The 15,557-nt window shown below is 40.5% G+C and overlaps 1 protein-coding gene across 2 annotated transcripts in view; it reads left to right on the forward strand.

Moving 5' to 3' along the window:
• The window catches only part of alk (ALK receptor tyrosine kinase), a 650,197-nt gene that overhangs the window by 476,800 nt on the left and 157,840 nt on the right, over window positions 1-15,557 (forward strand). For both annotated transcript variants that reach the window (XM_023951461.1, XM_023951462.1), the window contains exon 5: window positions 2,956-3,089. In XM_023951461.1, the coding sequence (XP_023807229.1) occupies window positions 2,956-3,089 (134 nt within the window). The remainder of the gene's footprint in view (window positions 1-2,955; window positions 3,090-15,557) is intronic.

Here is a 15,557-nt window from a genome sequence, read left to right on the forward strand (position 1 = left end):
AACTATATTTCTCTCCCCCATCTTTTTACGTTTTCAAACATTTTTGAAAATGCTCCAGGGAGCCACTAGGGCAGCGCTAAAGAGCCGCATGCGGCTCCTGAGCCGCGGGTTGCCAACCCCCGGTCTGAAGAATGAGCAGCACTGTTTGAAATCAAAATGCTGCAGATGGAAATTGATTTTTAGGGCTCTATTAAAAGAAGGTTGAGTAAAGACTGACTTCTGGAACCATTATAGTATTCCCTAAAACAATGGAATTGTTTGGTTTTACTGCACAGCTTCAGAGGTTAATTTTAATGGAATGTTGTACACCAAGTCCTGACAGTGCTTATGTAATGTTTTATTTTAAGACTTGTTTAAAACTATGATAATGTAAAAGTTAAGTTAAAGTTTCTTTGCAGGTTTAGGGTCACGTCCATACTTATTAAGGTCCAGTTGCATTTTGCTTTGTGGAAAATGGCCAGGAGAAGGTTCCCCTCAATGAGGGTGCCGCTGTGTTCTTACATCGCTCTCATCTGGTCAGCGTCTTTCCTCCAATTTAGAGCAGCTTGTGGGCAAGAAAACAAATGAGAGGAATGAGTGAGAAGAGGAAAGACAGATGGTAGGAAAGCAAACCAAAGCTTATTGAGTTACATTTCAGAAATTGGGGAAATGTGAAAAGCTCAGCACCCATTTGTCTACTGGCGGCGTTGTGTGGACGTGCAGTCATCGCTGCTGCAGAAAAGCTCCACACCAAACATTTTCCTCTAGCTGTGTGCATAAAGGAGAGGTTTGCTAAAGAAAAGTTCTAATTCACACAGACCAGTTAGACGCACCTAATCAACCTGTCACCTGAATTGAAGACAGCTGTTTAACTAATCATGTGTACAAAAGAGACCTGTCCACAGAATCAGTCAGACTGCAAACTCTCCAGCATGGAAAGACTAAAGAGCTTTCAGTGGATTTAAGGGAGACGATTCTAGACCTGTACAAGACCAGAATGGAATACAAAACCATCAAAAAGAAGCTGGAGGTTAAAGTGACAACTGATGGTGCCAAAATACAAGAATTACAGCATTACCATCAATCCACCTGTATGTTTTAGCATTCGGTATTATCTATTTAAAAGGGACAGGACAAAAAAAACATTGTTACAGTTTCAAATACAACCAATGCCATGTCCACAGTCCTGAGACAAAAAAACAGCAACAATTAAACAAAGACACAGACATTAACATATGCAATACATATATCAAGGAATATTTACAAGAAAGCACTGGTAAAATATGGCTGTAATGTTCACAAGCTTGATTGGACTCAAGTCATTGTTTTAATTTACAAGTAAACTTATTTAGAACTGGGAAGGCTTTTAATTCAGCAGGTATGGTTTTCCAGATCTGAAGGCCTTTTACTGTGAATGGGCTTTGAGCAAATAAAGTCCTACGTTTGGCTGGTCTGCAGTCACCTCTAGCAACACAGGTCTGGAGCTCTAAACCAGATTGATTGACCGTTTCCATGAACATGGGAACAGTGAGAGATAGGCCTAAAACAACACAGCAGGTGTTAGTTGATGAACTCAAAGCAGATGGAACCACAGTCACCAAGAAAACAATCGGTAAAAGTTTACGCTGCAATGGTTTAACATTTTGCAGTGTTCGCAAAGTCTCCCTGTTTAAGAAGACCCATGTGCATGCATGTCTGAAGTTTGTCAATGACACCTTCATGATTCAGAGAGTGATTGACAGAAGGTGCTGTGGTTAGATGAAAAACTAATCTTTTTGGCTTCAAATCAACCTGTCGTGCTTGGAGGAAGAGAAATGCTGCGCGGATGGGCGGAGCCGTGTATTGTCAAAATCCTTAGAACCTTCTTCCCTCCACCAGGAATCTTAAAATGGGGGGTGGATGACTTTTCCAACAGGAAACCTGCTCATGAACTACAAGAAATGTCTGACATTCCTGCTGGATAATAAGTTTTGCCAAAAAGTACTAAGTCTTTTTGACAAGAGGGTTCGAATACTTATTTTCCTCAAACAAATAACACAAAACTTCATACATATTCTTTTAAGTAATTGTTGTGATTTTATTTTTGATTCTCTATCTCTCATGTTCAAATGAACCTACCATTAAGATGACTGACTGTCAATTTCTTTTTGAGTGAACAAACCTACAAAATCAGCAAGGGATCAAATACTTATTTTCTCCACTGTATCTAATTTGATGTCACATGTTTTGATTTTAGGTTTGCTTCCTTTCAACATTTAAAGGGTCGGAGTACCAACGCTGTTTTTACATCTTAGACCAGATTTTAACACTGGGAAAGTCTCATCAATAAAAGTGTCTGTTCACAGGATACTGACTATATTTGGGGCCATGCCTGTAGCTGAAGGGATGGGCATCATCTGAGAGGGGAGGGAAGAACCAGGGCTACAGGGAAGCAGTCAGAGGGATTGTTGATAAGCTCTGAGCCAGAAACAAATCAACCAGTTGGCTTTATAAAATTAGAGACTGCACAACTGCACAAAGCCAGCTGCTGGTGGACAGGACGGCATTCGCTGCAGCACTGCAGCACACACGGGAGCTTCACCTGAGTGTGTTGCTGTTTCTCGATCCTGCTTGTTTTATTTGTGGCTTTAAAGCCCAAGTTTCATTCTGACAGAGCAGAGTCTGAGCTGTAGAATCAACTGAAACAGGACTTTCTGTAATTTTGTTCAAAACGGTCAGGCTGAGCTTGAAAGGTGGGACCATGCATCAACAAAAAAGGGAAGAAGGAGGCCCTCCCAAAATGAAAGGGGATGAGGAAACTCCTATGTCGGTTTCCAGAGAGGCTCTGGACAGCCCCTTACCTGAGACTCCGGGAACTCCGGCTGAGCAGATCCAAGCGACCCTGACGTCCATGCCCCGTAGGGGGTGTGGGTACCTCAGTCAGCCATGCTGTCTGCTCCTTGCTCTGACCCTGCTACTGCTTTCTCTCCTTGGCAGCTGGGCTGTGGTCCACCTCACTCTGGGCACACATGGAGGATCCCCTTTTCGGATTTCAGCCAGCTACGACCAGCGGATCCCATTTGATGATACTGCTACCATTGAGCCACACTTTACTACCAACTGCACCATGGGTAAGTTGGACTTTTATTTATAATTCAACACATAAGCAGCTTATAAAAATATTGGACAAATCCAAACCCAACTGCTGTGAAATTTAAACGAAACAAAACCTAAATTTTAAACCTAAAAAGTCCTTTTCTTGGTTTTCTGTCATTTCAATTCTTTAAAAATGAAAGAAGATTAAAAACCTGGGATTTTTCTCAATTTTTTTTTGTTTCATGACGTCAGTGTCAACCAAATGTGTCTCACATGTCTGCAGAATGACCAAATTAAGTCAAATCTGTCTGAAAAGTGCACCACAAAATTCTGTGATTTTAACTTTGTTATGGCATGTCGTGGAATGAAGTGCGTATGGTGAAGATTGGTATAATATCCTCCTCTGTCAACCTCGTAATGTCCCAAAATTGAATTATTATAACTGATTCAATTTCCTCTGAACTACATGTCGAGGCACAACAACCCTCACTTCAGCATGCTGCACATGTGTCATGGAGAGGCTTGCTTGATACAATCCCTGTCTCTGTCAACACAGATGTTCAGCAGGCGTCAAATGTCATGCCAACTCAAAAAAGCTCATTTCACTTAACCGTGTGCATATATATTCAATTTGCATATATTTGATATATTTATGTTTAAGGGCTGGATGGCTCAGTTGGCTGTGTGTAGAACTGGCACATGGGAAAACAGGGTTCAATTCCCAGGGGGTGCGAGGAGCTTCATCCAGTGGCAATGTAGCCACAAGAATGCCCAAGTCTGGGTCTACCTGTGCCAGCCCCCAGCACAGACCAAATTCAGGGTTGTGTCAAGAAGGATCCGGCGTAAACATCTTTACCAAAACCAAATGTGTGACTCAGCCACTGTGGCGACATCTCACCGATATGCCCGAAAGATGAACAACAGTTGATATTTTTATGTCTTAGCTGTTTTAAACACAGGTTATTTTTTACTTGATTGAGACGCTGCAGTACAGTCTGAAAAACTTGTTTATCATGCAGCAATAGTCTTCAAAATGGGAATAAAAGGAATAAAGAGGGTAACAGGGGAAATGGTTTAGGAGTGGCTTGTTATCATGGACTAAATTAAATCTTGAAATTGGCAGAAGCTCTCTGAAGAGATTCTCCACTGTGATATAAAGTTGTTTACGCAATGTAGGCATGTTTTCTTGCATTTTGCTTGGATGCAGGCCATTGCTAAAGGCCCTTTTACATATTCAAGACTTTAAAAGCATCATTGAGGGGTGCTACAGGTGACTGCTTCTTTTCTACAAATAAATAAAATCTCTACCGCCATGCCACTGCTGTCAAAATTCTGCCACCTTTTTTCCCATAAATCTCATCCATTAGCGCAACCCCTAAAGATCTAAAAGGACCTGCAGTCCACTGAAGCTAACATTGGGCAACAGGACATTCATCTTTGGCCTAACCCAGAAACAGGGAGACATGCCTAATCACACTTAAACAACCCAAATTAAGAGCATCAATGCAATTTGGTCAAGAACCCTGGGCAAAACCTGTGCAGACAGAAGGAGCACATGCGGAACATGGACATGCCGTTCATCTGACAGCTCTAGCATCTATCTATCTATCTATCTATCTATCTATCTAGATAGATAACATCTTTAGTAGTTTAGACGTTTTTGAACGTTTTTTTCTAGTTTTCAATTTGCTCTACTAATTAATGTCAAACTATGTTCTTTTTGTAAATACTCAATAACCATATTTTTAGTACAACCCTATATTATTTTTTTACGGAGCCTGTGTCCTGATATTAAAAAATTAAAATATATCTCGTTCCCACAGATTAATATCTTGTTCACAAGAAATACTATTCCGTTCCCACAAGATAATATTGCGTTCCCTTGAAATACCATTTTGTTCCCTCGAAATGATTAACTCGTGAGAACGACATAATTAATTTGTGCGAACGCAATAATTTTGCACATCATAAGTCATTCATAAACACGGATATGCTCTCCGTCCGGCCGCAACAGCCGCTTTAGCGGTAACTTCCGTATCTCTGTGACCCACATTCGTTCAAGAAAGGAAATAGAAAAACAAGAATGATCCATTTATTATTGTCTCAAAGAATATAAGAAAAATATCATAAGATTTAGGATACCTAGGCTTGGTGCTTTGCCATATGATTCACCGGACATAGCTCCGGCGCGGAGCTCTTTCCTTGTCATGCCGGCATTCGGGCAGCTGGCTGGCCAGTAGACAGACAGCCAGCTGATATTGTAGTTTAAGGTTGAATAGGAATAATATTATTCAGGACTTGCCTTTTATTAACATACTCTTTAGTTTAGCAGTGGCTTTACATTGGAAGGCTAGTAGGCTACATGCTAACTAACTTTATCCTGCTATTCACGTCAGAGATTTACAGCAGATACCTTCACATTTCTGTCTGTGTGTCTCATTACATTGCATTGAAGACACGGAGGATGTGTAGAGATCAGATTTATTTATTTTAAAAAGCACAAAAGCATCGATCGGTAATCATCACGTTCTCATCCTGGTATGCTCTCCGTCCATCTTGCTGCAAAAGCCGCTTTCTGCCGCTACTTCCGTGTCTCTGTGAGCATTCAATAGGGGTAAAAATAAAAGCAAGAATGATCGATCTATTATTGTCTCAATGAAACTCAGAAAAAATATCATAAGATTAGGCTGGCTGACAACAAACAGTTTTTTGTCTTATAACAAAAGTCCATGTAGAAATAAAATAAAAATCTATAAATCCAAAACCAAAGCTTAGACAGGGGTTAAAACAATGTGGAAAAAAGTCCACCAAAAAACAGGCGAAGCCCCACTCAACTGTAAACAATAATTAGGGGTGTTGAATTATTTCGTTAATCACATTTCTCAGTTAATCACACAAACTAGCACTTTTTTCTATCATGTTAATCTCATTTTCAATCTATAACTATTGTCATATTCTCAAATATAAAAAAACAAGGGTGCCTTCACACACCGCTGTAGGTACAGTGACCATTCGGCCTGCAATAACCGTTCAGGGTCGTTTCGACTGAGGATAACGTCACACTATGGTAGCCCCACTTGGACAAACTACGTAGCGTGGAGATCTGCATGGGCTCTACATATTGTCATTTCATGTTTCCTTTAGTAACCTAAAGTCCTTTTCCTTCATAAGTTATGTCTGACATTATTCTTTATAGTGTTTATAGAGAGATTTTGCCACAACCCACTTTGTAAAAAGATCTGTGGCTGTTACAATGAACCTGCTGCTCCACACGAGCGAACCGTGAACAGCTGGAGTCTCGCAGCTTCGTGTTTGCAGGCAGGGAAGATGCTTTGTTCTAGTGTGCGGTTCGGAGAAAGGTTCTGACCGCAGTCCGTTCGGCTGAAATGCACTTAACAATAAGCATAATAATAAAAGCACGTTTAGAAGATAATCTCACTCTGTGTCGGAGCCCTGTTTGTTTACAACGGGCCGCGTAATATCTTCTTCTATGGTAGTGTAGTAATTTGTCCAGACCAATCACTATCTGACACGTCAACGGACCACGGACAGCCAGTTACATAATGTGACGTCGGCACTAGTCGAAGGACCCCGAACAGTTGTTGCAGGCCGAATGGTTATGGTACCTACACCGCGTCACTGCTGTGACGTTGTAAATTTGTGACTTTGAAGTTTTTAACAGAATTAACAGTACTAATGCAAATAAGCCCACATTGTGTGGTTAACAACCACAACTTTGGACCGGTCCGGGAAACCATGCAGACAAGAATCTCTGTGGACTTCCTTTGTTGAATTTTTAACAGTTTAACATATAAATGTTAGTGTAAGAACTACTCAGTAGAAAACATGAACGGTTTTACACGGTGAAGGACAAATTATTTATAAAAATAGATTTCATTTCAATTTTATCGTCATATTTTAAATGTATGGGTTATAAGGGACACAAAGCCTTAATTTTTCAAAAACAACAGGGCACCTTAAAACCTGGAGTGCATTATATAGGCTATGGAGTATTTCTGGTCGTGCTTACTGATGTTGCAGCAATTTTGAGAGATACACGGCACTCTATCAAAATGTTTGATTGGGTGATATTGTATATACGCTAGCACAGTTAACATTTAGCGGCTAATGTGTAGCAAGGTTGGGAGTTAGTATAGTCACAGTAATGTTTGTTTAGCGGCTTAAAGGCAGTAAAAATACGCTTAAGTCGCCAAAATATAGTAGGTATTTTCGTAGTTATTGAATTAGTTTTTGGCACTTTTGGCAGTGTGATCAGGTCCTAGGTCCTACTGGGAAATAAAATCAGCATTTACATCCAGCATGACAGTAAAAGCCCACCTTTTCTTAGCCCAGATAAGAGGCTTCTATCATGTCTGTGGTTCCAGAGTCGCTTGATGCATGAATCCCGACATTTGTAGCCCGTTTCTAGTGTTGTGTCTTGATGGGCTAAGTCCAGCCGCAGTCCACATCTTGCGATGCCCATCCAAATTCTTGAATGGGCTCTGCTCGACAATCCTCTTGAGGCTGCAATTCTCCCTGTTGTTGGAACAACTAGCCCCTTTTCATTCCACTTAATTTTCTATTAGTGTTCTTGGACACAGCACTCTTCTAGAACAACAAGCTTGTTTAGCAAAGACTGGAACTGGCATAGGATGCCACCTTTGCAACAAATAGACTCCAGAGCAGTGGAGACGGGTTCTCTGGAGTAATGAATCACGCTTTTTCATCTGGCAATCTGATGGATGAGTGTGGGTTTGGAGGTTTCCAGGACAACAGTACATTTCAGACTGCATTTTGCCAAGTGTGATTTTTAGGGGAGGAAGAATTATGGTGTGAGGTTGTTTTCAGAACTTGGGCTTGGCACATTAGTTCCAGTGAAAGGAACTCAGAATGTTTTAGGATACCCAAACATTTTGGACAATTCCATGCTCTCAACCTTGTGGGAACAGTCTGGAGCGGGCCCCTTCCTCTTCCAACATGACATCCATCCTTACAAACATAGATGACAGAGTCTGGTGTGGATAAACCTGACTGGCCAGCACAGAGTTCTGTCCTAAACCCAATAGAACACCTTTGGGATGAATAAGAGCGGAGACTGAGAGCCAGGCTTTCTCCATCATCAGTGTGGGACCGCACCAATCAACCTTTGGAAGAACGGTTAAAGATTCCTATGAAAACAATACTCAACCTTGTGGACAGTCTTCCCAGTCTTCAGTGCCCCTGAAGTGAAAATCAAATAAACAAATCACTTGACACAGAAACATTTTAAAGATAACAGCAACAACTAAAAAAGCAAAGCGAACATTCAAAAACAGCATAACATATTAGAGAGCATAACAAAATTTCAGAAACCAAAACATAAAAAACAAAAAACATTTTGGAAAACAAATGTCACTACTCTTGATTTGATGCAGAATTAGGATGTTGGATTTTCTATTTTTGGAAAAAGCCCAAAGCTGTATTTGCTTTAAAGTAGTTCCAATCTGAAGCAGAAATCATTCAACTGGTTTGACTGCAATGGTTGTATATTATAGTAAGGATATTCATCAGACACCTGCAGTAAGTAACGTACAACGCAGACAACAGGAAACAAATCAATTCCTATCCTTTCAATCCCAGGGAATTTCCTGTTACCCTTTGTCTTTTCTGTCACTGTTAAGATGGAACGGCGGGTCTCTTCATGCAAATCCAGGCATGGTTGAACAGTGTCTAATTGTTCTCAGCTTTTTGCCCACTGTGTTCTGCTGCCAGGCGGCACATAAGACCTGGCTAGTGGAGAAATAAAAAAAAATCACACACACATAAACATGACGTACTTTTCTCAGGCGCCACCTGGGTGCCCACCATCCACCCCTCTCCCAAACTGAGCCTTAATCCATCTCAGCATACTCTCCATGGAGCCTGGCCATGTTTTGCGGTTTCCAAATCGCTCCCCACTTTCTCCTCTTGCACCTGTTGCCAACCTGGGCTCGGATTACCTTCTGTCCGGACAGACACAGTACATGACGTACAGCCGAGGCTCGCAGGCTCCAGTGCACTTTTTGGTTTTCTTTGTCTGAGTCACCATCATTCTAGGTTATTCATCTGTATGTAAAGAAAAGCCCAAGGACTCCCTCAGTCCTTGTTTCATTAATGGACAATTTAAGCTTGATTTTCCTCACATTAGGCAGACGGTAAAAACAGGGGAGATCTGTTTTCTTGCTGTTGTTGCATGTTTCTGATATTCTTTTTTTATGACCAACTTTTTATTGTGCTTTTTATTGTGTTCCCAAAAACAGCTCCATGATTTTGACCAAGGAGAACACAGAATCTGTTTTCCTAAAAAAGAAAATTATATACGATATACTACAGACCAATTGGACCACAGAACACATTTCTGATGTTCTTCTGTTACACTGTTGGCACCATGAGATATATGGGTTAAGATAAATGTGATAATGGTTAGATTATCTTCTCATTCAAATTCATTCTAGTTTTATTTATTTATTTATTTTATTTTTTTGAAAAAAACATTTCGTTCTAGTTTAACTGATTATAGTCTGTGGTTACTGGACTATATGGTGCATGCGATTATTAGGAGCACCATCAATACATGATCTATCACCGAGTTTATGTTATGTAAGGCACACTAAAATATAAGGTGCATTTAGCCAGACAAGAGTCAGAGATAACTCCGTCAATCAGACTTTAACTGCATTTGTTGTTATTCTAGAACTTGTTTGTCACTAGCTAAAAGTTAGCCATGTAAGAAACGTTAGCTGTGTTATCGTTTACAGAAAACCTGTAACTCCCACCTTGTTTGCTACACATAGAGAAACTCTAATATCGCTAAAACAAACGTTACTGCAACTTCGCTAACTACCAACCTTGTCAATAACACTAAAAAACCACAGTTCGACAACGCTACACATTAGCTGCGTTAGGGTATTGAAAACATATGCAACTCCCAACATTGTTTGCAACACATAAAAAAAGGCTGAAACAGAACAAATGTTACTGGGACTATGCTAACTCCCAGCCTTGTTAGTAAGACGCATAAAAACCACAGTCCAGCACTGCTACAAGTTACCTGTGTTAGCACATTCAAAATAACACCCAACCTTGCTTCCAACTCATAATAAAACAATATGCCCCTGTAAGTGATCACTTGATCAACAGATTATTTTGCTTTAGCAAATTTTAGCTGCTGAACTACATACTGCATTTAAAATGGAGGCAAATTACAACAAAACACAAAACTAGTGTATTTTCCACTAGGCCCATAGGGCACACGTCAAGGAATGGTCTACATTCAGACTTTTGTCACATATAAAGTGCGCCAAACTATAAAGTGTATTAAGTGAGAAAAAAAGGGGTTAGATATAAGTCCATCGGTCAAACTTCATTACCTGCATTCACAATAACTCTAGAACTTGTTGGTAACATGCTACACGTTATCCACGTTAGAATATTCACAATGCCTGTAATTCCCAACCTTGTTTGCAACACATAAAAAATAGACTGATATTGCTAAGAAAAACCTCACTGTGACTCCCAACCTTCTTTGTAAGGTATAAAAAAATACTGTCCAACATCGCTGCATGTTTCCGTGTACCTCTCAAAATCGCTTTGACATTAGTAAGCACAACCAGAATTAATCCATAAGCCTATATAAGGCACTTTGGATTATAAAGTCTAATGTTTTTTTTAATTATTATTAAAGCTTTTAAGCCCCCCTTTTTAGGCTACATTCACACTGCAGGGCTTAATGCTCAATTCCAATTTTTTGAAAAAAATTGGATTATTTTTGCAAGGCGGTTCACATTTCCAATTTAATGCGAACTTTTGTGATTTCCTGCGTGACCGTGAAATGACCCAAAGTGTCCGACGTCACTCATTGTTTGCGGAAGTAGCTAACGTTAACGTTAACTGTGTAACAACGCTGGGCTTATCCCTCAAAATGCGTTCAGCTCTCCGTAAAATGGACAGGTGATAGTCTTCCAGTCTTTAACCTCCTTGTGTTTGGCTCAGAGGCTTTTTATTTTTCACTCACATTGGAGCCAGGATCGTCTGTACCCATGCTCGGCCATCTCGCTGGTAATTTTTTCTAAAACCACCCGGCTGCGATCAGAGCCCTGGAGTTTGGCCTGAATAGAGCGGTCACCCCAAATATGAATCCAATCGGTGACCTCGCTGCCTTTCCACTGACTGGTCTCAGCAGCATCGTCTGCCATGGTTGTTTATGTTATCGTCCCGCCTACTTCAGCACAGAATGATGACGTTTGTAGCGTCTCAATGACATACGGGTCGGATTCATGTGGTCTGGCCGGTCAGACGGAGATCGCATTTCAAAAGATCGTATACGTATCGGATTCAGGACCACATACCCAAGTGGCCTGAGTTGACTTTCTGAGTCGTTCAGACTGTTATGAAAAGATCAGATACAGGTCGCACAGGGGCGAAAAAATCAGAATTGGGTCGTTTCAGGCTGCAGTGTGAACGTAGCCTTAGTGTGGCCAATACGGTAATTTTTGAAGAAATTATTTTTTGTTCCAAGCTTTAATTCTGACAGGGGATTTTGACACTGTCCATCCTCTAAGTTGTTTTGTTTTCTTGAGCAAAAATGCTGCAATTGCTCGAGCCATCCAAGAGGTATAGTCAATACAGGATAAATAACAGGAGCTGGATATCACTTTTTTTTCCCCATACCCTTCTTCTTTAATTAACTCATCCGTCACAAGTCCAAAAAGCAATCCAATTTTCTGCATCTAAAGTGACTTTGCATGACTATATCCCTATCTCTGGGGTGACAGGAAGTTAGAACTGTACCTCCTACTGGTGTTTCTTGGATGATTGTGCCAATGCTGTACAGAAACCATAATTATTCAAACTCGGCAAATGTGTCAGGAGCACTCGTCACCTTCTCCAGCTTTCTCCCTAGATTCAAACAGGGACTTCTGTGAGGATTGACAAGCTCATTACGTGATTGTGTCAGCCGCAGATTTAACTTTGACTTCTCACTGTGATGAGACTGAAGGTCAGCAAGAAATAAAATACAAATGTTTGTCCCTTGGGTATTATCTGTCCAGAATTTATGAATTATGCCACAAGTCGTACTAAAGCTGAGACACGTTGCAGTGACTCTTATGGGAATCTGAACCCCTGACCTTTCCCTTCTTGGCCCATTTCCCTAACCACTGCACTATGTTGATGAGGATCCCTAATGGAGCGTCACAGCAACTCTATACATTGCGATTAAGTACACAACAGCTCGAGGGTGTACCCTGTACAATCAATCAAATGCAGCCCCGTGGAAGCATGGAGAAAGTGGGTTAGGTGGAAGCCAGTCGAGTGGAACGAGGGCTATGCCATGGGTGGATGTGTAATGGAGTTTTCCACAGAGAAATAGCTGGTCACACACTGCACCTCTGAGGTTTTTTTTTCAACTGACCACCAAAAATGTAAACTTTTAAATAATTGAGTTGCAATATATTTCTAAAGTCTATAAAGGTCACACAGCACAGCAGTTATCCATGAAGATATGTAACTTAAGCTATATCTGATTATCCCACGGCTTGTCCTTATCCCTATACTTATCCCTCCAAGCGGAGAGATATGGAAAAAATATTGACTTCAAATTTGGAAGTTACTACCGCACAATGGCGTCATCAATAGTCACCAGTCATCTACAATAGCGCAAAGCTGCCAGCACCGGGAAAAGATATAACAGCATACTTTTATAACTTGCAAAAACTAGTTTAAGCGTCACATTGATTAATACATTTCTCACTTTTAAATGTAAACTTCTGTGCTTCAGAGCACACCCACATGAAGAAATGCATTTTTCCTCCACCCACAAGCAAGACGCATATCACTCTACTGGTGGAGGGATAGTCCTAGGTCGCTACGGCTCCTCCTTAAAAAAACAATTTCAGACAACACTACAGTTTCAAATGCCCCTACAATTGGAGCAGTAGGGCGTAGCCAGAGGGGTATAGGGAAGCAATTCTGATTTGGCCTAAGTGTAATTGATGCCACTCTTACACGTGCATACAGAACATAAAACTTACTCCAACTTTTTTTTTTTGTTCAGATCAGAGGGTTTTATTCACCTGATAAATAAAAACAAAAAATGTGTATCCCACTTGATGAATTTGACTGTCTCCTGCAGCATCTGCACTCAACTACGCGTTAACTCTTTTACATCTGAACTTTACTTTCTTTCGACTACTATAACTCTTCAGCTGTTGATACATACAATTAATGTAATTCCAGCAAATTCTGACAGAGAAAAGCGCCTTTGTGCTGTTATGCAACACTTCACGTAAACAATGTTTTACATATTAGTGCAAAGTTAAAACAGCTGATTTACGTTAATTGCGTAAACTGTCAAAGATTTATGGTATGTTTGTTATTAAGGTGTTGCCGGCCGCTGACATCTCTGGTGTTAAAGGGGTAAAAGTCTTTTCAGATTTGAAAAAATTACAAGAAAGTGACCAAACAAAGAAAAAAAAACGTTTTAAATATGAAAAAAAAAGGAAGCTCTGAAATAATATTTTCACTGTTTTACTGTACATGTGTTTCTGCAACAAGAATATTCGTGTTGTGGCACATGACATCAGGGGCGGTGAATTATCTTTCATCCCTTCAACTCTTTCAGGGTTGTCATTCGAGTCAGGGAAACAGAAGCTGGGGTTTTGTCTGTGCTATGTTGCTTCTTATTTTTTCAGTATTTTGGACTGCAGTTCACTAAAAACTACAACTAGTGGCCAGAGATTTGTTAGCATGCTATGTATGTCCAGGATGGCCAGGAGAGTTTGAATAAAGGTTAACTGAATTTCTGCATAGGTTTCATTCTGCTCACCTGTCGACTGATGGAAAGAGTCATAAAACCAGTGGAAAATATTGTGCCCCTGACCTTTATTATGAACAGCTTTTGTCATACTTTTCGGATTAATGTATTACATGGATTTGCACATTGTTGAATAAACAAAGTTGAAAATAATTATTTAGCTTATTCAATCAAGACATTCAGCTTATAGAGGACATTGATGCTTGGACCTTTGTTTAGTGTTCCTTCTTTATGTCAGGGTGTGTTTTGCTAAATAAAAGTGACAGAAAATTGAAACTCCTAAAATAAAATACATTTTAAATCATGACATGTTCTCTATAGAAATGCTTAATTCAGACAGGACCAATAGCAAACAAGAAACGTACAGTCACTAGGTACCGCAGAGCAATGGTTGACCTCTGATCTAAAGATTGCAGGTTTGGTTCCCAGCTTGTTCACCCATGTGTTAAAGTGTCTTTGGGCAAGACGCTATCCCCACATTACTCCTGGTGGCGCTAATGTTTGGCTGTGGAGCTGCCATCAGTGTATGAATGTGTGTGAATGGCTGATTGAGACTGTGACTGTAAAGCATTTTAGGTCCTAAGCAATGGAAAAAAACTCTAATATACAATTTGTGACAGTAAGAAATTTCAGGCCTAAAAGTTGAAAAATACTATCCAAGTATACACCAAAAATAAATACTTTTACCATATCAAATTATTCTTTCAGATCCTATTTTTTTTGGGGGTGGGACTTTTTAATTTTCTTTTAAAGTCCCCTCCAATGAAAATCATGTTTTTTGAGTTTTTGACATGTACGTGTGGCATTTTTCTTATGAAACAGAACCAATGTAATAAATTATCATTTCATATTTGCTGTTCTGAGTATTTCTCCTTTTAAATCGCTGTTATATGTTAAACTGTCACAAAACAGCTGTGTTTGAATTAATGAGCCATTGTGATGTCACAACAGCCCAAGAACGCATCCGCAAGCACCCTGATCTGCCCCGTCCAGATCAGGTGTCCAAGCTCAGGAGCGGGAGAAGAGAAGATGGCACACTGCTGCGTTGCCCACACATACTTTAGGGGCGTGCAAGGCTGGATTTTGTTGTTAGCCGCCTGTATGTAAAATTAAACTTAAAGTTAAACTCCTATTAGCTGTCGAAATGTGTTCTCCACATTTGTGTTCTCTCTCTGTTCGAGTTTGAAGGCTTGCTGTCCTGCATTAACCAGAGAAGGTAATAATAAAAACAAAAATAAAATCAGGAGACCTTTTTTTCATTATTGCCTCGATGAAAATAAGAAAATGCAGGAAGCCCGAGCAGGCTGGCTCTCCATCCCGCAGTAGTTCTCTTTCTGGCCCCCAGCTCGCCTCCCAGGAGCTGGCATAATGATCATGGTCACGCCAGCCCCATCGGCCTTGCGACAGACTGTTCAGGGTGTACCCGCCTTCGCCCAACAGTTGCCGGGATGGGCTCCGAAAATCCCTGCTGTCCCGAAAGGGATCCAGCGGGTTAAGAAAATGGATGGAAGTTCAGAGGGAGAACTATTGGATCGATCCAGCTTATTGGATGTGTCTACCCGTTGTCACTGAAAATGTCACGGGCCCAAAGTTGAGTCTCTGATTGCCAGAGTTCAGATTTTTTAACACTGGCAACCCGCTAATTCAAAAATCTGCATGTGCCAGAATAAAA

This window comes from Oryzias latipes, chromosome 22 (genome assembly GCF_002234675.1).
Source record: "Oryzias latipes chromosome 22, ASM223467v1".
Taxonomy (NCBI): Eukaryota; Metazoa; Chordata; class Actinopteri; order Beloniformes; family Adrianichthyidae; genus Oryzias; species Oryzias latipes.